The sequence below is a fragment of the Malaclemys terrapin genome, chromosome 9 (genome assembly GCF_027887155.1).
Source record: "Malaclemys terrapin pileata isolate rMalTer1 chromosome 9, rMalTer1.hap1, whole genome shotgun sequence".
NCBI classification, from domain to species: Eukaryota; Metazoa; Chordata; order Testudines; family Emydidae; genus Malaclemys; species Malaclemys terrapin.
The window spans coordinates 46,861,587-46,889,586 of NC_071513.1; the positions used below are offsets into that span (position 1 = coordinate 46,861,587).

Sequence of the window (28,000 nt, forward strand, 5' to 3'; positions counted from 1 at the left end):
GGGGTAGATTCTGGGTTGCCCTTAGATTCAAAAAGTGATCTTGGGTGTAAAAAGGTTGGAGACCACTACTGTAGCTCATAGCCTTGTTGGGCAGAAGGATTGAGCGTATTTTATCTCAAGAGCCAGATGGGCTGGCTTTTCCCAGCAGGACTCTACAACTCAGACTTGGAGTTATAGTATAAAATAAATCTTCAAGTAGAGCTAAGGCTCAAGCTCTGGCTGCACATAGAGACCTGAGATGGGACTTGGTCTTCAGGATTACTCAATCCTGAAGAGACACCCAGCTCCTGGGATGATAGGATTTCAGTAGAGTTGCTTAGGAAATTATTTTCCCCCCAGTGTATCATTTCAATGAAATTGACCCCCCCCCCCACTTTCATTGAAATGTTTCTACATTTTTTTCAGGTTTTGGTCAAAAAACTGATAATCCCAAACTAGAAATGTCTGCAAAAAACTGTCAGTTCATCAAAAAGCTATTTTCAATTGGACTAACCCTAACCCTAGCCTTTTGCAATAGAAAATTTTCAATTGTCTCTAGAATTCCATCTTTGTGTGGATTCACTGTGTCAGTCACAAATCCTCAGCCTGGGAGCAAGAGGAGAATTTATTCAGTCAGGGTGATTATTCAGTACCTCCATTGCTCCACCAATGAACCCCAGCCTTGTCCTAAGCAAACGCTCCTATGGGGGAAATTCAATCCCTGACTATTCTGTGCTATTCTGTTCCATCCTACCTAGGACTTAATACTGTTATTCCATCCTGGGCTATTCCACACATCACCTGGAAGGACTGCGTGGCCAGCGGAAGATCCAGTCTCTATGGCTCCCTCACTGCTCTTAACTTTGGTTTGATCTGGATAGTTCAACCCAGCACCATTGAAAGGGAAGTGAATCTAGCTCTCCATCTCACACTCCCTTGCTTCACTGTCAAAGCTCAGTAGGAGTTTCAGTCAGTAACAGAATCCTTTAACTGGGTTATTTTCAGACAGTGTGTTTCAGTCCATTTATTCCAGCTCTTTTTCCCCATTAAGTCATGAGTTTTACAATGAAACAAGAAGTTCCCAAAGCGACTATGTTTTTGTTTCACTTGAACATCCGAGATAGAGTACAATAGCAGAAAGCTTGGAATAAAGGAAAGAGGCATTAACTCAGTTAATAGTGGCACCAACCACTTTTAATCCCCATCCCCTTTGCCATTCCTTCCCAAACAGTGATGCACCTGTCCTCAGTTAATCAGCCCTATTCAATATGCAGCCTTTACACACACACTACACATACCAACCAACATGCAACAGTGTGAGCATGCTCAGTGCAAATATACTGCAAGAGTGGCAACTGCAGTGCTAACCACTGTGTTTCAGCTTTTGCTAATGTCTTAACCAAAACCAACCGATGGGCACATAATATGGGACATGGAAACTGCACACTCAAAAGCCATTGGAGAGATTAAAAACACAGGATTTTTTTTTAAATGCTAAGAAATGTCTCTAGTCCAGAGATGTCCCTAATTCTGCTTGGCAGTGTTCTCTGGAATATTTTCTGCAAAGTATCATAACACTTCCCTTTCACTGAGATTCACAAGTTCACAATTTTTATAGGGATTTGTGCCCAGGATTTATTAATTACTATTGGTATTACTATAGTGCTCAGATGCTCTATTCTAGGACTGGAGCCTCATTGTGCTAGGCGCTGTTGTAACATTGCCAGACCCCAGTGGGTGGGATCAAACCTGGGACCTCTAGAGTTTAGTGCATGAGCTTCTACCGCATGAGCTAAAAGCCAACTGGCTCTTAGCTAAGGCTGTAGAGCAGACTTTATATATCTCTATCTCTCTCAGTGGTCTTGGTGCCATTAGAGGGGACAGAACACCACACCCTGGAGGTGTCTCAGTTACACTGCATATAATGGAAAGTTGGTCTGGGCCCCAAAGAGGTTACAATCTAAGTCAGTCAAGGATTTTCAGGAAGACTGGCCATATCTAATTCTGTCTAGACTGGACACAGAAAAGACGTTGCCCAATCTTCTTCTCCAGCTAGACTCCAAGGGTATCATCCTCTATTGCTGGGATTCCTACGCCCTTTCTTTTAAAGATAGTTGAAGCCAGAAATTCCAACCTTATGCTCTTCAAGAGCTCCTTTTACCTCCCCAGATAGTTTCTTGTTCCAACTCTGTCTAGAAAATAGAGGCACTTCTCCACACAAACATGGCACCTGGCACCAAAGGGTGACACCCACTTCTGTACTTCTGGATGACCTGCGAGCATTCACAAATCCTGAAGTCATTTTTGAGGCCCTCGAAAGGCTGTATGACATTCTCCCTGCATCCAGCCATGACAATGTCAACATGACGATACAACAAACCATCATATTTCACTGCAATGTGCCTCACTACGTCATGACAGCAGCTGAGCTTTTCTACTGTCAGACAAAATCCCTCAAGTGGCAACTGTAGACTCTCACTCCCATGTTAAATTTACTCAGATCAAAAGGTAAAAATTAGAGTATTACATCTACATCTTCACCTAGTATCTGAAAACCAAGGTGTCTCCATCTATTTGATATACTATCATCTACAAAGCTTCTGGAATCAGAATTTACCTGTCCAGGATTACAGGCTTGGCAATTTGTTTGTTGTTGTAGCTGTACTGATCCCAGGATATTAGAGAGACAAAGTGGGTGAGGTAATATCTCTTATTGGACCAACTTCTGTTGGCAAAAGAGACAAGCTTTCAAGCTACACAGAGCTCATCTTCTTCAGGACCTGAACACAAGCTCGACAGAGCTCAAAAAGCTTGTCTCTCACCAACAGAAGTTGGTCCAATAAAAGATGTCACCTATCCCACCTTGTCTCTCTAGGATTGGAAATGGCTTGCGTCCTGTCTCATCCAGGTTGCTGTTTTCAAATCAGGATCAGGTTGACAGTGAGTGACAGGGGTTATCATTTGACAGATGATGAACAGCCCATGTGATATGAGGAGGTGGTCTCAGTCTAGTTCCTAGTGGTGGGACATACGTCAACCATGTAAATCCATCATTACAAACAGCAATATCAGCAAATGGCCAAGGAATGAATGGGCATGGAACTGAACTAACCTTTCACCCTTCAATGGGGTCCCTACAAGTTACAGTGAAGGCATATTGGCTGGGCAGTTCTCTACTTCTAATTTACTTCTCTGCAGTCAGAGAATGAAGCCATGCCACCTGAATCCATGTTCAAAAATACCCCTGTTCACCTCTGGCTGGCCCTAAAACGCACCTAAAGGAACACTTGAGATACGTTGCCTTCCCTGAGAGAGCAGGCACAGCAGAATGGCTACAAACAGGAAAGTGCCTGGGGAGACTGCCCGGAGTAACCAGCTCTCCTAGATCTGACAATGAGATATGAGCAGGTTGTGACCTCAGAAAAGCTTACAAACAACACAAGGCAGTTACAAGGAAGAATGAGAAAAAAAACTCCTCCCCCAGCCTCCCCTGCTGTGACTCAGGCAACCTGCTATGCACAAACCCTCCTCATTCACTTCTCCACAGGGACATCCTTGTGGGGTTGGGGGAAGGTTCTGGGACACATAAGTATGGCTTGGAAGACACTTGGTCCTTCTCTCTGTCTGGGACTCTGCATGACTCTGCTAGCAGCTGGCTCCTTTCTGGCAGGATGACTCTGCACGGACTCCTAGGTCTACCCCTGCCCAGCAGCTGTTCTTTGTGTCCCTGTCTGTCTAGCTGTCTGCTGTGGTCACCACTGGGGCATCTCAGCACCTTCAGTCACATTCAAAATGTGAATCTGCATTAGCTCAGAGAGAGGCATCCCCATCTTTCCAGAGAAAATGTTCCCTGCCTTGGACTCTCACCCCTCCCCTCACCAGGATCTCATGGGATTCATCAAGGACAGGACATCCATCCAGCAAGAACCTTCTCCCAGCCAGCCTCCTCCTCCACCCCATCTCTGACTCAGAGGGGCATTTTTCACTATCCACCTTTAATCTGTAAACCTGGCCCCTTGATGCCATCTCCTCCTCACTTCTCAAGCTCCCGCTCTCAACCCTTCTCTCTCCCTCTATTTTCAATCTCTCACTCCCAGGGCCTGAACATGTCCTCATTTCACCTGCCCTCCTCTGACCACTCTATCCACTCTCACTACTGCCTCATGATCCCCTTGCATAACTTCATACAGTGTAAGGCCATCTGGGACCATTACACCATCCAATCTGATCTCCTGAATAGCACAGGCCATTAAATTCCACCCAAACACACTGTGTTGAGTCCAACAACTTCAGTCAAATCCAAGCATTTCAATCCTCAGGAGACTAAACTGTTGTGAGGCCAGGCATCAGGAGAGACCGAGATGTCACCAGAGCCTGAGGCCCTTCCATAGCAGGGAGTTGATCAGGTGAGACATGGCCCCATGCTGCAGAGGAAGACAAAAAGCTCCAAGGTCCTTGCCAGCATGACCAGGGGCAAAATTCTTTCCTGACCCCTAGTCTGATAATAAGTTAGATCTTGAGTATGTGAGCAAGACACACCAGCCAGGCGTCTAAGACAGAGGATTCTCTGTATCAGCTCGGAGCACTGGTCCACCCCAACCAGTATCCTGTCTCTAGCCAGGGCTGATCTCTGATGCTTCAGAGGAAGGTGGAAAAAAACCAACAACCAGAATCATAGAATCATAGAATCATAGAATATCAGAGTTGGAAGGGACCTCAAGAGGTCATCTAGTCCAACCCCCTGCTCAAAGCAGGACCAATTCCCAACTAAATCATCCCAGCCAGGGCTTTGTCAAGCCGGGCCTTAAAAACCTCCAAGGAAGGAGACTCCACCACCTCCCTAGGTAACGCATTCCAGTGTTTCACCACCCTCCTAGTGAAATAGTTTTTCCTGATATCCAACCTGGACCTCCCCCACTGCAACTTGAGACCATTGCTCCTTGTTCTGTCATCTGCCACTACTGAGAACAGCCGAGCTCCATCCTCTTTGGAACCCCCCTTCAGGTAGTTGAAGGCTGCTATCAAGTCCCCCCTCATTCTTCTCTTCTGGAGACTAAACAATCCCAGTTCCCTCAGCCTCTCCTCATAAGTCATGTGCTCCAGACCCCTAATCATTTTTGTTGCCCTCCGCTGGACTCTTTCCAATTTTTCCACATCCTTCTTGTAGTGTGGGGCCCAAAACTGGACACAGTATTCCAGATGAGGCCTCACCAATGTCGAATAAAGGGGAACGATCACGTTCCTCGATCTGCTGGCAATGCCCCTACTTATACAGCCCAAAATGCCGTTAGCCTTCTTGGCAACAAGAGCACACTGTTGACTCATATCCAGCTTCTCGTCCACTGTGACACCTAGGTCCTTTTCTGCAGAACTGCTACCTAGCCATTCGGTCCCTAGTCTGTAGCAGTGCATGGGATTCTTCCGTCCTAAGTGCAGGACTCTGCACTTGTCCTTGTTGAACCTCATCAGGTTTTTTTCGGCCCAATCCTCTAATTTGTCTAGGTCCCTCTGTATCCGATCCCTACCCTCTAGTGTATCTACCACGCCTCCTAATTTAGTGTCATCTGCAAACTTGCTGAGAGTGCAGTCCACACCATCCTCCAGATCATTAATAAAGATATTAAACAAAACCGGCCCCAGGACCGACCCTTGGTGCACTCCGCTTGAAACCGGCTGCCAACTAGACATGGAGCCATTGATCACTACCCGTTGAGCCCGACGATCTAGCCAGCTTTCTATCCACCTTACAGTCCATTCATCCAGCCCATACTTCTTTAACTTGGCGGCAAGAATACTGTGGGAGACCGTATCAAAAGCTTTGCTAAAGTCAAGAAATAACACATCCACTGCTTTCCCCTCATCCACAGAGCCAGTTATCTCATCATAGAAGGCAATTAGGTTAGTCAGGCACGACTTCCCCTTCGTGAATCCATGCTGACTGTTCCTGATCACTTTCCTCTCCTCTAAATGTTTCATAATTGATTCCTTGAGGACCTGCTCCATGATTTTTCCAGGGACTGAGGTGAGGCTGATTGGCCTGTAGTTCCCCGGATCCTCCTTCTTCCCTTTTTTAAAGATGGGCACTACATTAGCCTTTTTCCAGTCATCTGGGACCTCCCCTGATCGCCATGAGTTTTCAAAAATAATGGCTAATGGCTCTGCAATCTCACCCGCCAACTCCTTTAGCACCCTCGGATGCAGCGCATCCGGCCCCATGGACTTGTGCACGTCCAGTTTTTCTAAATAGTCCCGAACCACTTCTTTCTCCACAGAGGGTTGGTCACCTTCTCCCCATGCTGTACTGCCCAGTGCAGCAATCTGGGAGCTGACCTTGTGTGTGAAGACAGAGGCAAAAAAATCATTGAGTACATTAGCTTTTTCCACATCCTCGGTCACTAGGTTGCCTCCCTCATTCAGTAAGGGGCCCACACTTTCCTTGATTTTCTTCTTGTTGCTAACATACCTGAAGAAACCCTTCTTGTTATTCTTAACATCTCTTGCTAACTGCAACTCCAAGTGTGATTTGGCCTTCCTGATTTCACTCCTGCACGCCTGAGCAATATTTTTATACTCCTCCCTGGTCATTTGTCCAATCTTCCACTTCTTGTAAGCTTCTTTTTTGCGTTTAAGATCAGCAAGGATTTCACTGTTTAGCCAAGCTGGTCGCCTGCCATATTTACTACTCTTTCTACACATCGGGATGGTTTGTTCCTGCAACCTCAATAAGGATTCTTTAAAATACAGCCAGCTCTCCTGGACCCCTTTGCCCTTCATGTTATTCTCCCAGGGGATCCTGCCCTGAATACAATTGTGCATCAAGGAAAAAAATTCCTTCCCAACCCCATATCCTGATCTCTGCATGGCCCATGAAAGAACAGGATGAACAGGGAGACTCAACAGATTCCAAGGCCAGGTGTGATTGTGACCACCACGGCCATCCAACCCAAAACTTCCCACCCCCGACACACACACACAATTTCTCCCAGAAGTTGGATTTCATCTTTCCTGTACTCCCCAGGCCTATTCAAAACACTGCAACCTAAATCACTATCCTCTTCCACTCTGGTAGATCATTCCTACCTTCTCGGAACCCCGTTGCTTTCCCCATCAGTGTCAAACATCCCATAAACCCCTCCCATCTTGCTCCCCCAGCAAGCACAGGACACCACCTCCAGGAACTCAAACCCTGGGGAATCTCCCTGCACACACTCACTGCTATGCCCCTCCTCCTGCCCTTGGGCTCCCAAAGGTCCTTACTGTCTCTGTACGGTTGTAGTTCATTGGAAATGGCCCATTCGGACATCTGGGCTCCATCCATGGCTCTCACCCTGGCCCAGTACATTTTGTGTATGTCTTCGAAGTGCAGTTTGCATGTGTGCGATGATCTGGTGCTGTTCCTCCAACAGGTGTCCACTTTGGTCCAGTTAGAAGAGCTGTATGTGGAAGCAGCCACAGTAACGCAACAAGAAGGAGCCATCAGCAACCCTAACCCACCACCTCCTCCCAGCTCCACTTAATCCCCCCTCAGACAGGGAGACTACAGAAGGAAAGACCTTGCTCAAGTGAGTCAGATGGGAATCTTGTGGACTGAAGAGGGAATAGCCAAGACTGATCCTCTGCTCCACCTCAACCCCATCCACTACAATCTTGGCCAGTGGAAAGGGTCAGAAAATATGCATATATTTTTACTTAATTAAAAAACAACCCTCTGGCTGCCATAGTGGTCTCACTTCCTCCTCAGTTCCTCCCTTTCTGGTGGGAGGTTCACATGTCTGCTGTTGGCTGGGCTGATTGGGCCAGATTAGACTTGACCAAAATGTTTCAAATAGTTCATTCTCTGAAAAATACAGTTTCAGTCAACCTGAAATTATTCACAAATTGGACACAAACTGTCTGAATGGTTTTTGCCCAAAATTTATTATTCAGGACTCAGACACCATTCATAAAATGGCTGCCGGTGGTGCCCTCCTTATAACCTTCAGCCCTGTGGTTAGGCCACTCACCTAACCTGGGAGACCCAGGTTTAATTCCTCCTTCTCTGCCTCAGGCAGTGCTCTAATGACTGGGCTTTGGGATAATCTGGAGCAAGTCTCTCCTGTTGAAACTGTTCCACTTTGTATAAACAATTAGCCATTGGAAGATGGACTTGAACCTGGGGACATCTCGGGTGCATACCCTACACATTATAAGAAGGGCACCACCACCACCATCTCCTGCTCTATCCTCCAGGTTGTGAATCTAGCCCTTTAAAAATGTTTGACCTAAAATGGATTTTTTTCGATTTGTAGAAAATGATCGCAATCCTGGATTTGGCTTGGATTGAACTGAATTTTTGTTTGATTTTTCAAAACTGTCGTGGAATCTAACAATCAATTATTCGCCCAGCTCTAGGTAGAAGAGGGAAGCCAGGCAAGGGTCCAGAAGGGTGGATAACCTGACCGTTAAGAAACTAGGACCCTAGAATGCAGAGAGGTTAAAGATGGGCCTAGGAATACACAAAACTTGCTGAAGAAGAGTCAGTCTGCTCACGGCTGTAACATACCGCTGGCAACTTTGAACCTCGTATTGGGTGCCATTGCCTGAGCCGGAACCGGGCTCCCACACCAAGAGAATATGGAAATTTTCAGATGTTAGCGTCACATTCTGTGGAGGAGACAGCATCCCTTGAAATGAAAACAAAGGAAAGCAGATCAATAGCATTATAAACCTAAGGGAAGAGAGTGCTGCTTTCCTATTGGTCAGCTGTCAGGCAGAGACCTGCAGCATATTAAGGATACCCAAAGTATAACATTTCAGTATCTAAGGAGATCACTGCAGCATGTGGATTTATCCTGCACAATTGTCTTATTTCCTCAGCAACAACAGTACTTAGCATTAGTTCTGCTCTTGGTTACACCCATGGAATCTGAGGTTCAAGCAACCTGATATTCCATTATGCCCAAGCGCACACAGAGTGATTATACAAACCTGCAGAGTGCAGACCAGTCTTAGGCTATGGCTACACTACGCAACTTTTAGCGACATGGCTGTGCTGCTACAGCCGTGCCGCTAAAAGGTGTGTCGTGTAGCTGCTGTTTGTCGGTAGGAGAGGGGTCTCCTGCCGACAAAAAACTTCCATCCACCACGAGCGGCAGCGGTTTTGTTGGCAGGAGAGTGCTCCTGCTGACAAAGTGCTGTTCACAGTGGCACTTTTCGTCAGTAAAACTTTTGTTGTTCGGGGGGGGGTGTTTTTTTAACACCCCTGAACAAAAAAGTTTTGCCAAGGAAGTGCCAGTGTAAACAAAGCCTCAGTCTAGTGCAGTGTCCCTGCTTCCTGGCCTTGCTTTGCTGGCCTGCATAGATGAACTAGAAGTGCGTGGGTGGGGGAAGCTAGTGCACAGTCTGCCTAGAATTAGAACTGTTTGAAAAATGCTATATGTTTTGTGTTAAAAAAAATAGATCAAAGTATAAAACATCCATTTCATTTGAATTTTTTTGCTGAATTTTTAATTTTTCCCAACAAAATTAAAACCTGAACACCAAAAAAAGTTGTAGGTTTTCTTTTTCTTCTCTTTTTTAAAAAAACCTCCTTTATCTTTCTCTTTTTCTACCACTGGAAAAAAGTGGAAAAATAGGAGACAAAGGAAAGTAAAACCCTCCCCAAAATGAAAAAATGATTTTTTTATTTGGTTTTGGTTTTGTGGCCAAAATTTCAATTCAAAGGAAAACATGTGTTGGTCAAAAAGTTACTTTGCATAAGAAAAAACCCAATGTGATAAAAAAAAATTCTGTCATCTCTTTATGGAGGTGGGGAAAGATTTCACTGCGTACATATCATGCATGTATGCACACCCTATAACGTATATAATCCATATGTACACAGAGGACTCTATTGTTATTCAGTTTCTCCTTTCTGCGTTCCACACAGATGCTCAATTATAGTTTCAAACTGCCCAGGGATCTTGCTGTTTGGGTTCTTTATCCCATCAGCCACACGCTTTCACTAAAGTATTTTTTTCCTAATAAACTGTCAATAGCTTATCAGTAACAAGGCTCTAAGCTATGCAGAGTTTGAACGATTTGTCCTGTTAGGATATTAACAAGGCAGGCTGTCAGAAATCTTTTCTTTTGATTATAGCAAAGGTCAGCCTTTACTTGGACTCTTCAGTAGCAAAGCCACTGCGCCGTTCACTGAGCTTGTACCTTTAGGTTTTCCAGGTATTTGACAGAGAGAGATCCTATGGGGCCAACACTGCACAGCTGTCCTGAGGCTGCATAACCATTTTTGCCTAGGATTGTGAATCCCTTAGTACCCCATAGCCACCCTCTCCTTGCCAGGTCACAGTGTCACAAGGGAGCTTACCCAGTAGGAGGGTCTGATGAAAGAGGAGGAGAAGCACACTCAATACAACAGGCATGGTCCTGCACTGCTACCAGGCACAGCCACTTCCATCTGTCCCTGTGTCCTACATGTGCGTCTTGGAGCCAGTCACCTGCAGGGAGGAATGGAGAGAGAAGGGCACAACCCTCACTGGGTTACTCATGCCAAATGCAAATATCTGAGAGGACTGGAAACCAGGACTAGTGAAACACAGCCAGAAAAGAGCGAGACGGCTGGGGAAGGCATGCCCATGTCACGTGAATCTGTATCTTGTGGTTGCCACCTACCCCCTGCAGGCACAGGGCTCACAAACCAGCACACCACTGTCTCCATGGCAACCACTGGTGTGAGTGACTCACCGACTGGCTTGTCTTTGGCCATGAGTCACACACAGAGATCTGCAGGGAGCACCCGTGCTGCTGTGTGTCACCCCGGGCAGGCTAGTCTTCACGCCATGCCACGCCATGCCTTGATGTGAGGCCAGACAAATTCCAGCCCTCACTGTTGTGATTTGCTACACAGAGCCTGCTCTTGTCTGCCTAGAGCTGCCCATAGGACAGAAAGTGCATCCTAGGCCTGGTCTACACTACGGGTTTAGGTCGACTTTAGCAGTGTTAAATCGAATTAAGCCTGGACACGTCCACACAACGAAGCCCTTTCTTTCGACTTAAAGGGCCCTTTTAACCGGTTTCTTTACACCACCTTCGACGAGGGGATTAGCGATAAAATCGGCCTTTGCAGGTCGGAATTGGGGTAGTGTGGACGGAATTCGACGTTATTGGCTCCGGGAGCTATCCCTCAGTGCTTCATTGTGACCGCTCTGGACAGCACTCTCAACTCAGATGCATTGACCAGGTAGACAGGAAAAGACCCGCGAACGTTTGAATTTCATTTCCTGTTTGCCCAGCGTGGAGAGCACAGGTGACCACGCAGAGCTCATCAGCACAGGTAACCGTGATGGAGTCCCAGGATCGCAAAAGAGCTCCAGCATGGACCGAACGGGAGGTACGGGATCTGCTCGCCATATGGGGAGATGAATCAGTGCTAGCTGAACTCCGCAGCAGTAAAAGAAATGGCAAAGTATTAGAAAAGGTCTCCAAGGCCATGAAGGACTGGGGCCATAACAGGGACACACAGCAGTGCCGCGTGAAAGTTAAGGAGCTACGGCAAGCCTACCACAAAGCCAGAGAAGCAAATGGAAGGTCCGGGGCAGAGCCACAAACTTGCCGCTTCTACGCGGAGCTGCATGCCATTCTAGGGGGTGCAGCCACCACTACCCCAGCCGTGTGCTATGACTCCGTCAATGGAGAAACACACAGGGAAGACGGTTCGGGGAACGAGGAAGATGAGGATGGAGGTACTGTAGGTAGCTCACAGCAGCAAGGAAGTGGAGAAACCGGTTTCCCCAACAGCCAGGATATGTTTGTTACCCTGGACCTGGAACCAGTAACCCCCGAACTCACCCAAGACCCTCAGGGCACACAGGAGACCTCTGGTGAGTGTACCTTTGTAAATATTACACATGGTTTAAAAGCAAGCGTGTTTAATGATTAATGATTAATTTGCCCTGGCAATCGCGGCCAGTACATCTACTGGAAAAGTCTGTTAACGTGTATGGGGATGGAGCGGAAATCCTCCAGGGACATCTCCAGAAAGCTCTCCTTCATGTACTCCCAAAGCCTTTGCAAAAGGTTTCTGGGGAGGGCTGCCTTATCCCGTCCGCCATGGTAGGACACTTTACCACACCAGGCCAGTAGCACGTAGTCTGGAATCATTGCATAACAAAGCATGGCAGTGTATGGTCCCGGTGTTTGCTGGCATGCAGACAACATCCATTCCTTATCTCTCTTTGTTATCCTCAGGAGAGTGATATCATTCACAGTCACCTGGTTGAAATGGGGTGATTTTATTAAGGGGATATTCAGAGGTGCCCGTTCCTGCTCTTCTGAACAGAAATGTTCCCCACTGTTAACCACGCGGTGGGGAGAGGGGTGAAGTGATCATCCCAGAGAATCGGGTGTGTGTGTGGGGGGGTGGTTTACTTGGGTTTGTGCCGCATGTTAACCCGGAAACTGCAGCCCCTCCTTTTACATTGAAAACCCATTTTAAATGGCCAACCCAATTCATCCTTGATATGGGAAATGCGCTGCTGTTTGAAACCTTTCCCGCATGTTAAGAAGGTTAAAAAAGCCAAAAGACTGTGGCTTACCATGGCTGCCTGCAAGCCGAAATATGTTGCCTGGGGCACTGCGTAAGTGATCTCTCATACCAAACCGGCAGGCAGAGGAAAAATGTGACCTTGTAACGAAAGAGTGTACCCATTGTTCTCTAAAATGTGTCTTTTTTAACCACCTCTCCCTTCTCCTCCACCAGCTGCAAATGTTTCTCCTTCGCAGAGGCTAGTGAACATTAGAAAGAGAAAACAGAGGACGCGGGACGATATGTTCATGGAGCTCCAGATGTCCTCCCACGCTGATAGAGCACAGCAGAATGCGTGGAGGCAGTCAATGTCAGACATGAGAAAAGCACAATATGAACGAGAGGAGAGGTGGCGGGCTGAATGGCGGGATGAAAAGAGCAAGTGGCGGGCTGAAGACGATAGGTGGCGTCAGCTTGCAGACAGACGGCAAGAGTCAATGCTCCGTCTGTTGGAGCATCAAACTGATATGCTCCAGCGTATGGTTGAGCTGCAGGAAAGGCAGCAGGAGCAGAGACTGCCGCTACAGCCCCTGTTTAACCAACAGCCCTCCTCCCCAAGTTCCATAGCCTCCTCACCCAGATGCCCAAGAACACGGTGGGGGGGCCTCCGTCCACCCAGTCACTCCACCCCAGATGATCGCCCAAGCATCAGAAGGCTGGCCTTCAATAAGAGTTAAAGTTTTAAAATGCAGTGTGTCCTTTTCCATCCCTCCTCCCCCACCCATCCCAGGCTACCTTGGCAATTATCCCCCTACTTGTGTGAGGAATTAATAAAGAATGCATGAATGTGAAAAAACAATGACTTTATTGCCTCTGCAAGCGGTGCTCGAAGTGGGGAGGGGAGGGTGGGGTGGGGTGGTTCATCAAGGAGAAACAAACAGAAGTTTCACACAGTAGCCTGGCCAGTCACAAAACTCGTTTTCAAAGCTTCTCTGATGCGCACCGCGCCCTGCTCCGCTCCTCTAACCGCCCTGGTGTCTGGCTGCGCATAATCAGCGGCCAGGCGAGTTGCCTCAACCTCCCACCCCGCCATAAATGTCTCCCCCTTACTCTCACAGATATTGTGGAGCGCACAGCAAGCAGCAATAACAATGGGGATATTCTTTTCGCTGAGATCTGAGCGAGTCAGTAAGCTGCACCAGCGCGCTTTTAAATGTCCAAATGCACATTCCACCACCATTCGGCACTTGCTCAGCCTATAGTTGAACAGGTCCTGACTACTGTCCAGGCTGCCTGTGTACGGCTTCATGAGCCATGGCATTAAGGGGTAGGCTGGGTCCCCAAGGATCACGATAGGCATTTCAACATCCCCAACGGTTACTTTCTGGTCCGGGAAGAAAGTCCCTTCCTCCAGCTTTCGAAACAGACCAGAGTGCCTGAAGACGCGAGCATCATGTACCTTTCCCGGCCATCCCACGTTGATGTTGGTGAAACGTCCCTTGTGATCCACCAGGGCTTGCAGCAGCATTGAAAAGTATCCCTTGCGGTTTATGTACTCGGTGGCTTGGTGCTCCGGTGCCAAGATAGGGATATGGGTTCCGTCTATGGCCCCACCACAGTTTGGGAATCCCATTTCGGCAAAACCATCCACTATTGCCTGCACATTGCCCAGAGTCACTACCTTTGATATCACCAGGTCTTTCATTGCCCTGGTAACTTGGATCACAGCAGCCCCCATCGTAGATTTGCCCACTCCAAATTGATTCCCGACTGACTGGTAGCTGTCTGGTGTTGCAAGCTTCCACAGGGCTATCGCCACTCGCTTCTCAACTGTGAGGGCTGCTCTCATCCTGGTATTCTGGTGTTTCAGGGCAGGGGAAAGCAAGTCACAAAGTTCCATGAAAGTGCCCTTATGCATGCGAAAGTTTTGCAGCCACTGGGAATCGTCCCACACCTGCAGCACGATGCGGTCCCACCAGTCTGTGCTTGTTTCCTGGGCCCAGAATTGGCGTTCCACGCCATGAACCTGCCCCAATGACACCATGATTTCCACATTGCTGGGGCCTGTGCCTTGTGAGAGGTCTATGTCCATGTCAATTTCCTCATCACTCTCTTCGCCACGCTGCAATCACCTCCTCGGCTGGTCTGGGTTTCGCCTTGGCATGTCCTGGCTCTGCATATACTCCAGGACAATGCGCGTGGTGTTCATAGTGCTCATAATTGCCGCGGTGATCTGAGCGGGCTCCATGATCCCAGTGCTAGCTATGGCGCCTGGTCTGAAAAAAGGCGCGAAACTAGTATCTGACGGACCAGGGGAAGGAGGGAGGGCGGGACGGAGGGCGGGCCCAGTGACGACATGGCGTACAGGTACAGGGAATTAAAATCAAGAAAGGTGGCTGTGCATCAGGGAGAAATACAAACAACTGTCACACAGAATGGTCCCCCCAAAGATTAAACTGAAAACCCTGGGTTTAGCAGGCCGTTGATTTGACGAAGGGAGGGGGAAGCAAATGAATACAGAACAAATCTATTTTTTACATCGTAAGACGACGGTGCAGCGTGACTGATAGCCCTCGGCATCTTCTGGGCGCTTGGCAGTTAGTGTACTACTATTGCCTTCAGGCCTATTGCACAATCTGCTGCTCAGGGAAGATTCTGCTAATGTGCCATGATCCAACTTGTAATAGGACAGTTACCAGTCTTAATACACCATCTACTGCCAAAAGGCAAGAGGCTGGTGCAATGCATCCCCACAGCTACCAGCACCCAGATCACCGATGAAGGCTACCAGTCTACTGCACCATCTACTGCCAAAAGGCAGTTAGCTGCTGCTGCTGTGTAGCAATGCAGTCCCACGTCTGCCGGCACCCAGATGACATATGGTGATGGTGAGCTGAGCGGGCTCCATGCTTGCCGTGGTATGTTGTCTGCACAGGTAACCCAGGTAAAAAGGTGCGAATCTATTGTCTGCCGTTGCTGTGATGGAGGGGGAGGGGCCTGACGACATGTACCCAGAACCTCCCACGACACTGTTTTGCATCATCCAGGCATTGGGATCTCAGCCCAGAATTCCAATGGGTGGCGGAGACTGCGGGAACTGTGGGATAGCTGTGGGATAGCTACCCATAGTGCAATGCTCCGGAAGTCGACGCTAGCCTCGGTACTGTGGACGCGGTCCGCCGACTAGAGCACTTAGAGCATTTTATGTGGGGACACACATAATCGGCTGTATACAACCGATTTCTATAAAACCCCGGCTTCTATAAATTCGAACTAATTTCGTAGTGTAGACATACCCCTAGGGAAGGGACGGGCAGTGTTGAGTCTGGGCTGCTGCTGAGTCAGGTGTGAGATAGCGTGACTACCCTGGACAGACTTCTCCAGGTGGCCTGCAAATGGTTACAGCAGATGGGGAAATCCCAAGCAGCTCAGGATTGGGCAGAGCTAAGGGAATCCCTCATGATTAGAGCCCTACCAAATTCACGGACACGAAAAACATGTCACAAACCGTGAAATCTGGTTTCCCCCCCGTGAAATGTGGTCTTTTGTGTGCTTTTACCCTATACTATACAGATTTCATGGGGGAGACCAGCGTTTCTCAAATTGGGAGTCCTGACCCAAAAGGGAGTGGCGGGGGGGTAGGAGGGTGGGTGTTTGCAAGGTTATTTTTAGGAACATTGCAGTATTGCCACCCTCAAAGGTGGTGAGTTATATGGGCCTGTGGTGCCCGTGCTCCACCAATATTCAAGAAGTTGGGCCCGGCTCCACCAATGTTTGGGCTTATATTTTCAGAACCATTCCATCCATAGGAAGGATCAGGGCAACCATCCCAGGCCCCATGCTTTGGGGGGCCCCACGCTTTGGGGAGACGTGGAGTCCAGGGTGGCCTTGGGGATTAACAGGGGGCCTGGTCCTGGCAGCAGCGAGTGACCTGGCCCCAGCCCGCCCCATTCTGCTCCGCTCTGCCCCGCCCCACGTCTTCCCACCCCTGCCCCGCCCATGCCCCGCCCCCACTCCACCCCTTCCCCCCCCAAGTCTCTGCCCCGCATCTTTCCGGCTTTCACTCCCTCCCCTGAGCGATGCTGGGAGATGGCGGGGTGGAGCAGGGTGGGCTGGGACCCATTCTGGGCACCACCAAAAATTATACAAACCTGGCGCCCATGGCCACCCTTACTTATGCGCTGCCTTCAGAGCTAGGTGGCTAGAGAGCAGCGGCTGATGGCTGGGCACCCAGCTCTGAAGGCAGAAGCAGTGCAGCTGTAAGGTGGCCATACCATACCATACCATACCATACTATGCCACCTTTCTGTGCTGGCTGCCTTCAGAGCTGGGTGGCGGGAGAGTGGCAGCTGTTGACTGAGGGCCCAGCTCTGCAGGCAGCAGCGCTAAAGTAAAGATGGCAATACCATACTAAGCCATCCTTACTTCTGCGCTGCTGCTGGTGGCTCTGCCTTCAGAGCTGGGATCCTGGCCAGCAGCTGGCGCTCTGAAGGCAGTGCCACTGCCAGCAGCAGTGCAGAAGTAAGGGTACCAGTACTGCAAACACCCTCTACAATAACCTTGCAAACCCTCTCCCCCCACGCCACTGCTCCTTTTTGGGTCAGGACCCCTACAATTACAACACTTTGAAATTTCAGATTTAAATAGTTGAAATCATGAAATTTATGATTTTTAAAATCCTATGACCGTGAAATTGACCAGAATGGACTGTGAATTTGGTAGGGCCCTGCTTGTAATGTGTATGTCTGGGGGGAAAAGTGGGAGGGATGAACAAGGGTCTCTATTCCTCACCACATCAGGTCTGGTGCAAGGAGCACAGCTACATGTAGTATTTCTGAGTGAACACAGAGCCTGCTTGATAGCTTTGGAGCCTGAACCTCCATTTATCTACAGAACAGGGGCATGGCAAGCTTTCACACTGCTCTCGTATCATAGAATCATAGAATAGAATCATAGAATATCAGGGTTGGGAGGGACCTCAGGAGGTCATCTAGTCCAACCCCCTGCTCAACCTCACCCCTTTCCTGAAGGTGAACCAGATGTCATGGCCCTTTCCACCCTTTCTTCAAAAGTTACCCTGCTGGAGTCAGTGGGAGTTTTGCCATTGACTTCAGTGGGGCCAAGATTTTACCCCAAAACACTGTCCTAGCAAGCACTGTCCTCTGCAGAAAGACCAGGGCTGGGTGCTTGAGCTGTGGGAGGAGGGATAGGGAGCTAGACATTGCTTTGATTATTCCAAAGTGGAATCCAGAAGGGGATCTCCTCAGGGCATCACAGTGCAGTGTGGTACGAAGTTGTTATCAGCATCTTACCCATGAGCAGTGATTAACAAGTGAGTTGTGCAGGCCAGCCAAAGCACTGCCAATACCTCTGTAGCACACACATTTCTCCTTTGGTCTTTAAACTTTTTTAGAAATACTATAGATAGTTTTAAGATTGTGCTGGGGAAATTGCTTCCTCCTTGCCGAAGTGATGGTTCAAAGGCAGAGCAGAACTTTGTTCTGAGAGATGCGTGCGCTAAGTGTGGGCAGGCAGGAACTCCCCCTTCCCTTTGCAGCATGGGAAGAATTGGGATTTTGGGGAGGTGAATCTGCCTGCAGGGGAGAAGGAGCATTTGAACACCCAGTCTCAAAGCGACAGCACTGGGGAGGGCAAGCCCAATCTGGATGGAAGGCTACTAGATGAGGGAGTCCACTGGCATCAGCTCAGCTGGTGCAGCAGATACTCTCAAGAATGCCATGGTGTGTTAGTGAAACACACACGGCCCTGACTGGGCTATTAGAATCATGGTTTCTTTGCTTTGTCAATCAGTGGCCATTTCTGCAGCATCCCAGACTTTGAGTTTATTTAACCACAAGGAAGACAAATTGTCCCTCAGCTCAAACCAGCATCCTGTCTCCAACAGGGGACAATACTAGTTGCTTCAGCATGTAGTTATGAAGTATCCCATCTCTAGGGAAAGTTTCTGCCTAAACATGGCAATTAATAGTTACCTGATGCCCTGGAGCTTGAGCGTTTCTATCCCTTTTGAGTTTTTATCCTAGCTAGAGTAAAAAACGGTTACTCACTTTCTCGGAACTGTTGTTCTTCGAGATGTGTTGTTCATGTCCATTCCAAGCAGGAGTATGCGTGCCGTGTGCACGCCAGCCAGAAGATTTTCCCCTAGCAGCGTCCATAGGGTCGGCCTGGGCGCCCCCTGGAGTGGTGCCTTCATGGTGCCCAACATAGGGCCCTGCCGACCCTCCACCCCCTCAGTTTCTTCTTGCCGGCTATTCCAACAGAGGGGCAGGAGGGCAGGTAATGGAATGGACATGAACAACACATCTCGAAGAACAACAGTTACGAGAAAATGAGTAACAATTTTTTCTTCTTTGAGTGATTGTTCATGTCCATTCCATTACCTGCCCTCCAGTCATGCACAGATTGGAGCACGGCCCGTCTCTGGCCTGTTGTGTAATTGCATAGTGCGTCGTAAATGTATGTATCGAGGACAACGTAGCTGCCCTGCAAATTTCCTGAGTGGGGACTTGCGCCAGGAACCGCCAAGGAGGCCTGTGCCCTGGTGGAATGGGCAGTAATCGGCGAGGCGGGCACCTTCGCCAGGCCATCACACTCCCGAATGCAGGATGTGATCCACAACGAGATACGTTGAGAAGACACCGGGAGATCTTTCATTCTTTCCGCCACGGCCACAAAAAGTTGATTTACAGTGTTATAGTTCATATGGATGTAAGCAGAGTCAAGATGAGCTCTACCCTGACATCTGGTGGTGAATTATGGCGAGTGTGGAAAAGAACTCCAGGGGCTGATCTTGTTTGCATAGGCACACCCACTCGCCTGGCATGAAACAACAGCAACTGAAAGTGGTTACTTTGGCTGGTGTGGGATCCCCCGTTTCTCTGTTATTGGGGCAGGAAGAATAAAGTTTTGTTACCCTGATTCTGTGAATCAAGGCCAGTGGAACTGTTGTATGACAGAAGGACTCACCATTACATAAGTAGCACTTGCTTCACAAGGGGCATGGGTTACAAAACCTAGTGAATGGAGAGAGGATGGAGACAGGTATTGCTTCCTGGCTTGTTGAGCTGTGGGCCAAGTGTAGTACCTGATGGTATGGCCCCCTTTGAGGGTCTGAAACACCAATTTTGCTCCTCCTCCTCCTCCTTCCCCCCCCCCTTGTTGAATGTCAGAGCTAACTTTGATTCTATTAGGAGTCTAGTTACAGGCTGCTGAGCTGAATTCACCTTGGGCCAATGGTGTACCAGCACTGGGGCTCCCCTATTATGAGCTGAACTCCCAAGAGAGCTAAAGTTACTAAGAGCTGAGATCACTAAAGTGCTGTGTTAACTAGTGGGGGAGCCTGAAGCTATATTGCTAAGTGGCTGGAGGAGCGGTGCGGAGCCTTGCGGGGATGGTTGGAGCGGCCCAAGGAACAGTGAGCAGAGCCGTTTGCAGGGACGGCTGGAGCAGCTCACAGGTCAGTGAGCGGAGCCATTTGTGAGGATGGCTGGAGCGGCTCACAGGTCGGTGAGTGGAGCACAGCAGCTCGTAGAGCAGAGCAGTTTGTGGGACGGCAGGAGTGGACTGGCTCATGGTGAAGGCTGCGGCGGAACCCCATGGAGAAACGGCCGGTCGGCCTCGGATCACGTAAGGTGCCCCTTAACACCCTGCATGCCCCCCTTTTACTCTGGGGCTGCACTGACCAGGGACAGAGACTTTGGGGGTTGTTGGACTTTTTGGGACTTTGGGTGGTTTCTGGACCCAAGAGACTTTGGGGGTGTTGGACTTTGAGGACTCTGAGTGATTTTTGGGTTGCTGGATTCAAGAACCAAAGGGAGAGGACACGGCCCAATTTGCTGGGGTGGGTCTTTTGCTCATGGTTTGAGTTATGAATCCTGTTTGTGGTGTTTTTTTCCAATTTAATGCTGATGTCGTTTACCTCATGTTATTAAACATTTTCTGCTACACTCAGACTCTGTGCTTGTGAGAGGGGAAGTATTGCCTCTTAGAGGTGCCCAGGGGGTGGTATGTAATTGTCCCAGATCACTGGGTGGGGGCTCGAGCCGGTTTTGCATTGCGTTATTGAAACGGAACCCCTAGATACAGAACCCGGCCATTATTGCTGCCAACTTAGATGGGCAGGAGGATTATGTGTATGTAATATTACATTAAAATTTTCCACAAGAAGTGTTACTAGTGGGCCACAGGGCCTATTGCAGCTGCAGAGATGGGCCTCGTGGAAAAAAAATTGTTTACTGGAACAATATTTATAGTCAGGGTGCTGAGAGCCCTTGAACCAAAGTGTAAACCTTGCATATAATGGAAACTACTTCAAGCCAGGGGGTGTGGCAGCACCTATGTTCCTAGTTCCAGCACCTATGCCCCTGTCGTATGCGCTACACACATATCCCCAGGTCTTTGGAGAACAAAAACAGCTCTGTCAAAGCAGGACCTGGGTTACTGGAAGGACAGTCCTTTACATCTGACTCCCTCCCTCCCCTCACATACCTGAGGACAGATCCTTCTCTGTCTCATCTGTCTCTCTTCCAAGCGAGCAGTCCCCGCAGCTGGGCTCTGAGAGGCTTTGGGCGACAACTTACCAACAACTGCACTCTGAATGACTTCTGTGGTTCATGTCCTTTTCCTGGTTTCGTCTCCTTTTCTTCCTTCCTTGTTGATGTTTTCATGCATGGCTCAGGTGGACAGTGCGCTAATTCTATCCGCACCATTGCCTTCCTCTCCTGAGCCAGCAATGACCTCAGCAAGTGGTGAAACAATACAGCCTAGCCTAACATTCTTTGTTGTATTTGTCAAAGCCAATGGTGGCTGCCAGTTTCACTTGCTAATCTGACACACCTCTGAATAGCATTGTAAGGTCAAAGCAAATATTTATGACACATGCAGAAGCCTACAGCACAGCAAATCCTCAGTCTATTAACTCTTTAATACTGCCTATCACTCGAGCATGCTTGAATGTGTCCAAGCAGGCATTCATTTGGAAATGCATCTTCATTCTAAGGGTCCAACAACATTTTTTTTTATTTTATTAAATTTGAGTGTTTGACAAAATAGAGAGTTTTCAGTTGGACCAGTGAATGGTTTGCAATGCCTTGCTCATGTTTCCTGGCCAAAACCATTCTAAGTGCTGTCCAACATTTTTTAGCCTTAAAGTTTTCTGTATAGTGTTGCTGCCCTGTTCCACCCCAGAGATGGCTGTGTCACAGACTCACAGGTCATGCCCACTCTTGACCCCGTACAGTCCCTGGGGGGAACCCCATTCAGTGTGACAGCCCCTCTTGGGGGTCCACTCTCTCTTGGGGGTTAAGCCCCTCCACCTCTTGGAACCACACCTCTCTGAGCCTTAGCACACCTCTCTCTCGCCATGGGCCCCCTCAGGGAGTCCACTTGCTCTGGAGCCCCGGGACCTCCACTCCCAGAGGGAATAATGCAACCCAGTTCTCTATAACAGAGTGACTCTCAACCAACTTAAAACAGGAGGGTTTATTAAGCGTCTGAACATAGCATAGGAAACTTCCAGGGCCCTCAGGCCTAGCCTCCCTCAGCACAGTACATCTGAGTCTCCCCTGCATCCAGGTAGGCTCTGCCTGCTCTCTGTCTCCAGTCCCAAGACCCTGCACTTTCCAGATGGGCATCCTATATCAGGGGCCCCAACAGCTCCTCCCCTGTCCTTTGTCTTCCGTCCCAGGTAAACAGGTCCCAGCTATCCCTCTGTGAGGCTGAGCCATGCTGTGGAGGGGAGGAGGTGGTCTAAGCCCAGTGGAGGTGGTCAGCAGGCATTATAGCTTAGCAAGGCATAACACTGTCTGATCACTGAGGGCAGTGTGCTGGGACGTGCCTATTGCTACACTTGACCAACAGGCCTGGCCAGCACTATCCATGGAGAAAGGATCCTATCTGCACCCATATCCCACCCAGGCGTGGACCCTCCACTCCCTCCCCCCTTTAGACAGAACCAAAGGTCTGAGAAAGCTTCCTACACCCTCCCCACTATAGGACACCTCTAAAGGTGGGACATCATTTGGCCAACTGCCTCTGAATTTCAGAGGACTCCTTCAGTACGAGACCCCATTATTAGCACAGTGATACCCACTCATCTCTGCTCTTATTCAAAGAGTTCAAAGAGCTTCCCAGAGTAGTATTAATGGTACCCGATTTATTGGCATCGTTACAGGACCATAAATCATAGCTTGATTACCCTGAGGACAAGCAGCCTCCTCAGTTTGTATCCAAAAACCTTGCCTGTTTCACACATGAGAATTTGCACCAATGCTTTGGGATCCTTTTGTATATTCCTGATTTTCAAAGCAATAAACATGATTTTTTTAAAAATGGAGTTACTATAGCCTTGAAAACTTGTCATGAAAACTTATGAGCCCAAACATTTAACATGATTGCTTGTATGGGGGGAAAAAACCTGTTTCACTGGCCCTGGGGTAGAATTTTGCAGAGGTATCACAATATCTGCTTTGTCTAGGGGTTTTCCTTTGAGGTCATTAAACAATGGCATTATTTTTCTACAATAGGTTGAACAAGCAGAACCCAGGACGTTTCTATTGTGAGACTCTGTGCCCCAAAGCAATACCCTGGCACCCCCATATTCACCACTGTCATGTAATTAGAATGTGTGTTGTACAAAGTATGCCTTGTGGGGTATCATCCTAAAAGTCTTGAACTGCTAAACATTAGTATCTCATTGGCTTGTATGTGTTACCATTGTATGTGAAGTTATGAAGTTTTGCTATGTGTGTGTGACGGGTTCGGTCACAGAGATCCCCTTGGGACTGTCACTTGATGTGCTGAAATTACTTCTGAGCCCGTTTTCCATGCCAACTTGGGACTCCAGGACCCTGCCTTGTTGAGCCAGACGTGCTACTCCAGACCTAGGGTCTGGTCCACGCCCCCAAAGCTGCAGCCTTTAACCAAAAACAGTTCATCAGGTTATCTCTCCAGCATCCAAACACCCAATTCCCAATGGGATCCAAATTCCAAATAAATCCATTTTACTCTGTATAAAGCTTATACAGGGTAAACTCATAAATTGTCTGCCCTCTAGAACACTGATAGAGAAAGATGCACAGCTATTTGCGCCCCCAGATGTTAATCACTTACTCTGGGTTCATTAATAAACAGAAGAAATTTTATTAAGTATAAAAAGTAGGATTTAAGTGGTTTCAAGTAATAACAGACAGAACAAAGTAAGTCACCAAGCAAAATAAAACAAAAACACACAAGTCTAAGCCTAATACATTAAGGAACTGATTACAGGTAATCTCTCACCCTCAGAGATGTTCCAATAAACTTCTTTCACAGACTAGACTCCTTCCTAATCTGGGCCCAATCCTTTCCCTTGGTACAGGTCCTTGTTCGTTCCAGCAGACATCTCAGGTGGTAAGCAGGGGTTTTCTCATGACTGGCAGCCTCCTTTGTCCTATTCCACCCCCTTTTATAGCTTTGGCACAAGGCGGGAATCTTTTGTCTGTGCTTGGCCCCCACCCCTACTTCCAAATGGAAAAGTACAAGATTTAAGATGGATTTCAGTATCAGGTGACATGGTCATGTCCCTATGAAACCTCATTCTTCATTAGCCATGCGCTGGCCCACATGTACGCAGGAAGGCTTGCAGGTAAATAAAGTTCATTGATTCTGACACACTCTTAATGGCTTCCACTTAAAATGTTTACATCAGTAATACAAGTTTATATCTTATTTTTCTAACTCCAGACATAGAAATAATACATGCAAACAAATAGGATGAACACACTCAGTAGAATACAAGCTTTCTAATGATACCATACAATGGGTATTTAGCGTAAAGCATATTCCAGTTGTCATATTCACATTCATAAGCATATTTTCATAAAGCGTATGGAGTGCAACATCAGTGTGTGTTACTGAAAGATATTGTGAAATTGGAAACATCCACAACAAGCCTTTCAGGTACAACAATAAAGAAGCTAGACCAGGGTTGAGCAACCTATGGCACGCATGCCGAAGGCGGCACGCAAGCTGATTTTCAGTGGCACTCACACTGCCTGGGTCCTGGCTACCGGTCCGGGGAGCTCTGCATTTTAATTTAATTTTAAGTGAAGCTTCTTAAACATTTTTAAAACCTTATTTACTTTACATACAACAATAGTTTAGTTATATATTATAGACTTATAGAAAGAGACCTTCTAAAAACGTTAAAGTGTATTACTGGCACGCGAAACCTTAAATTAGAGTGAATAAATGAAGACTCGGCACACCACTTCTGAAAGGTAGCCGACCCCTGAGCTAGACAGTGCTAATAGCCATCAACAAAGACAATGGACCATGGAAAAGGTTTGTCCTCGCCTGGGTACCCTTCAGCCAGCCTATGAATAATGGCTGCTATGATTTAGCAAGACATGCAAGGGCATGTGACCAGACTACATGACACTGAACTCCATTTTGGTACCTGTATTTTTCCACAAACTGGGCTGGGAACTTAGCTTGGACAAAGGGTTCCCACCATAGGGAGTGTCTATATAAGGTGGGGAGTGACGACATGATTTGTCTTGACTCCCCCGCAACTCAACACCTGGAAGAACCTCTAAAAGACAAAAGACTTGGAATGGGCCAGGGGAACCCAGGCTGCACAGCAAAGGCAGCCTATGCCTCAAGAATTTACAAGCCTGCTTGTATCATCAGACAGGGTGAGATATTGCTAATTCAAATCCTATCTGTCTAGTATATTAGGCTTAGTTTGCGGTTTTGTTTATTTGCTAGGTAACCTGCTTTGATCTGTTTGCTATCACTTATAATAACTTAAAATCTATCTTTCTGTAGTTAATAAACTTGTTTTATGTTTTATCTTAACCAGTGTGTTTTTGAAGTGTTTGGGAAAATCTCAGCTTGTTCCCCACATCAAGGGAAGCGGATTAATTTAATGAGCTTGCACCATATATATCCCTGTGCAGTGCAAGGCAGTATAATTCTGGGTTTATACTCCAATAAGGGTGCAAGGCTGGGGAGCTGGTGCTTCCGTAGTTGATCCTTAAATGGCTTCGGTAAAGCACCCAGGTAACTCAGCTGGATGTGTGGCGCCACCTGCTGTTGTGTTGGGTGACAACAGGGCCTGGAGAGGCTGGCTATTAGCAGCAGCAGAGCAGTGTGAGAGAGGCCAACCCAGGTGAATTGTTAGGGGGCACAGCGGTTCCAACAGCTCCCAGACTGCACCCCGGGGGTAACAACACATCACATCTACTTGTAGCTAAGAAACTGGATATGACCAAAATTAGGGCATTGGTTTAAATAAAAAGTGAAGAGTATGTGCACAGAGTACATGATCTGCAACATTTAGCAATTTGGCCTCTCAAACAAATAGATGCTGCTGACTTGTGACTGAATCTAAACATGGTAACCATCAAATACCAGAAGCAAAATTTTAAAATGTTCTGTTCAATAACAAGGGGAATAACTAAAGGAGACACTCATCAGGCAGTGCTGGCTGATTTTAGTTTGTTTTTTCACAACTTAGAAATATAACCAATTTTTTTTTCTACCACTGAAATGCAGCCACCTCTGGAGTGGTGGGTGATAACTATACTCCACATACACCACAACAAAACAAGGGTTAGGAAGAGGACATAAGGAAAAACATGGACTAAGTTCACACGCTAATGTGATTGTATGTGCTGGAATTTGGATAAGCTAGCCCTCGACAGGAGTGCGTGCACACCATGGGACCTTTTAACGACCACAATTGGAAACAGCTTCAAATCACATCTCATGTGAAATACTGCAAACCACCATGATACTGGGACATGGTTCAGGGGAACAGCGCCCTCAGTTTTCCTTGGAGTCTCATGTGCAGGAACATACTCGGCCCAAGCCACTTAGTTGGTGGCATCCAGTGAAACCACAAAGCCTGGGACCATATGGCAACAATTGCAAGCTTTCAACGAGGACACAGTTATGCCATGAACTGGAGGAATGCAATCTCTTTAATACCAGCTGAGTTATTTACATTTGCTAAACATACACCATTGCTCAAAAGAAGCAGCTGGTAGCCCACAGTGCTTGTGCATGCCCACTTGGGGGCTACATAGAATTAGGGCCCAGAGCCAAAGGAGGACAAAATTCTACATCTAGCAGTACCGTTTCTTTTCCCTCATCTCCTTCAGAAAAGTGTCTTAGGCAGCTTAGCCACAATCTACTGTCCCAATGGAGTGGAAGAGAAAGGAAGAGCTGGGGAAGCCATCTCATGACACTGGGAGAAATGTCTTCTCCCTTTTTCTGATGCAATAATGATCCCAGCGGAGCAGGTCTCTCACAGCAAGAGTTCACTCTGAGCCCAAACGGTTTCAGCTCCATGGCTGTCAGTGTGCAGGTCAAAGACCAGTGCTTCCTTTGCCCCTGAATGAGCAGCTGTGCATGGAGGACAGGAGGTGGTGCTACCAGGCTGCGCGCACTGCCTTTAGCATTAAATGCTTTAAAGCAGAAACACACCACATGCAACCCTTTTCCATTCTGCAGTTAGTGGGGGAAATACAAAAATCTGTTCACTTCGACTCAGCTCAGCTGGGCTGCAGGTAACCAGTGACTCTGTTGTGCATGGACAGTTAAGTTAGGCAGGAAATAAGAAAGTAGAGCATCCCAGCAGCACAGCAAGCAAGTTTACACATTCATGGGAGTTTTGAACATTGCTCTCCAGCAGGCACCATGCTGGAAGATTATTCCCTAAATAACCCTTTAGTACCCACGGTCCAGCCCGCCCCTTCTCCCGGTCCCTTTCCTTTGTCTTTAAGAGGCGAACATAACAGAGAAAGAAAATAACTGAAAATAAAGAGTAGTGGTCTCACAATGGCAGCCCACCTAATCTGGGCACATGCTACCATCTCCCCCAGCAAGGGCATGAGCCTTCCATTCAGAATCCATGAGAACTCAGGTTCCTACAGAAAGAAGCTGGCTGGGGATACTCACTTGCTCGCTCCTTCCCTTTCTCATCATCGTCTGCAGGAAGAGGAGAAAATTCCAGTTGAAAACATGAGCTTGAGCAGTAGCACTTGGCCACTGATTAGAGGAGAATGAGCACTTGGTCCTGGCTGAGTTAGCCTGCCCACGCTGCTCCAGAAAGGAGCTTGGATTGTGTGGGAGGGAGTGTTACTGTTCGGATCCAAACAGGTACTGATGCCCATTGCTAGCTTTTGGGAAAAGGATTGTCTCCGTCTTCCTGCCATGAGGGGGTCCTAGGAATCAGTGTTATGATTTTCCAGGGCAAACCCAGCCTCCAAAAGCCTTCTCCAGGTATCGAGCCATAGCCAGTGTCAGATGGTCATTGTGCAGGCCTGCCACCACCTGAATTCCCAAGGGAAGTCCCTCACTGCTCAAGCCCAGTGGGCACTGGGTGACAGGCAAGCCCAGGACATTGAAAACAGCTGAAAGAAAGAGAAGGGCAGATCAGAATAGACACAAAGTGCTCCATCCTTGGTCATGTGAGTAATCCATTCTCACCCAAGTCACTTGCTGTGGCCTCTGGAG

At 47.9% G+C, this 28,000-nt stretch overlaps 2 protein-coding genes across 3 annotated transcripts in view; both read right to left on the minus strand.

Moving 5' to 3' along the window:
* Nucleotides 1-21,192, minus strand: part of LOC128843306 (interleukin-20 receptor subunit alpha-like) — a 34,942-nt gene extending 13,750 nt beyond the window's left edge. The window contains exons 1-4 of one of the 2 annotated variants that reach the window (XM_054040061.1): nt 21,079-21,192; nt 10,322-10,451; nt 8,522-8,642; nt 7,237-7,412 (exon numbers count right to left, since the gene is read on the minus strand). In XM_054040061.1, coding sequence (XP_053896036.1) covers nt 7,237-7,412; nt 8,522-8,642; nt 10,322-10,376 — 352 coding nt within the window. In that variant the 5' untranslated portion in view covers nt 10,377-10,451; nt 21,079-21,192. Of the gene's footprint in view, nt 1-7,236; nt 7,413-8,521; nt 8,643-10,321; nt 10,452-20,986 lie in introns of both variants that reach the window. The other variant, XM_054040062.1, reaches the window with a different exon arrangement.
* A 2,422-nt stretch (nt 21,193-23,614) lies between these two features.
* Nucleotides 23,615-28,000, minus strand: part of FAAH2 (fatty acid amide hydrolase 2) — a 28,219-nt gene continuing 23,833 nt past the window's right edge. The window contains exon 11 of the mRNA XM_054039730.1: nt 23,615-27,897. Coding sequence (XP_053895705.1) covers nt 27,722-27,897 — 176 coding nt within the window. The 3' untranslated portion in view covers nt 23,615-27,721. The remainder of the gene's footprint in view (nt 27,898-28,000) is intronic.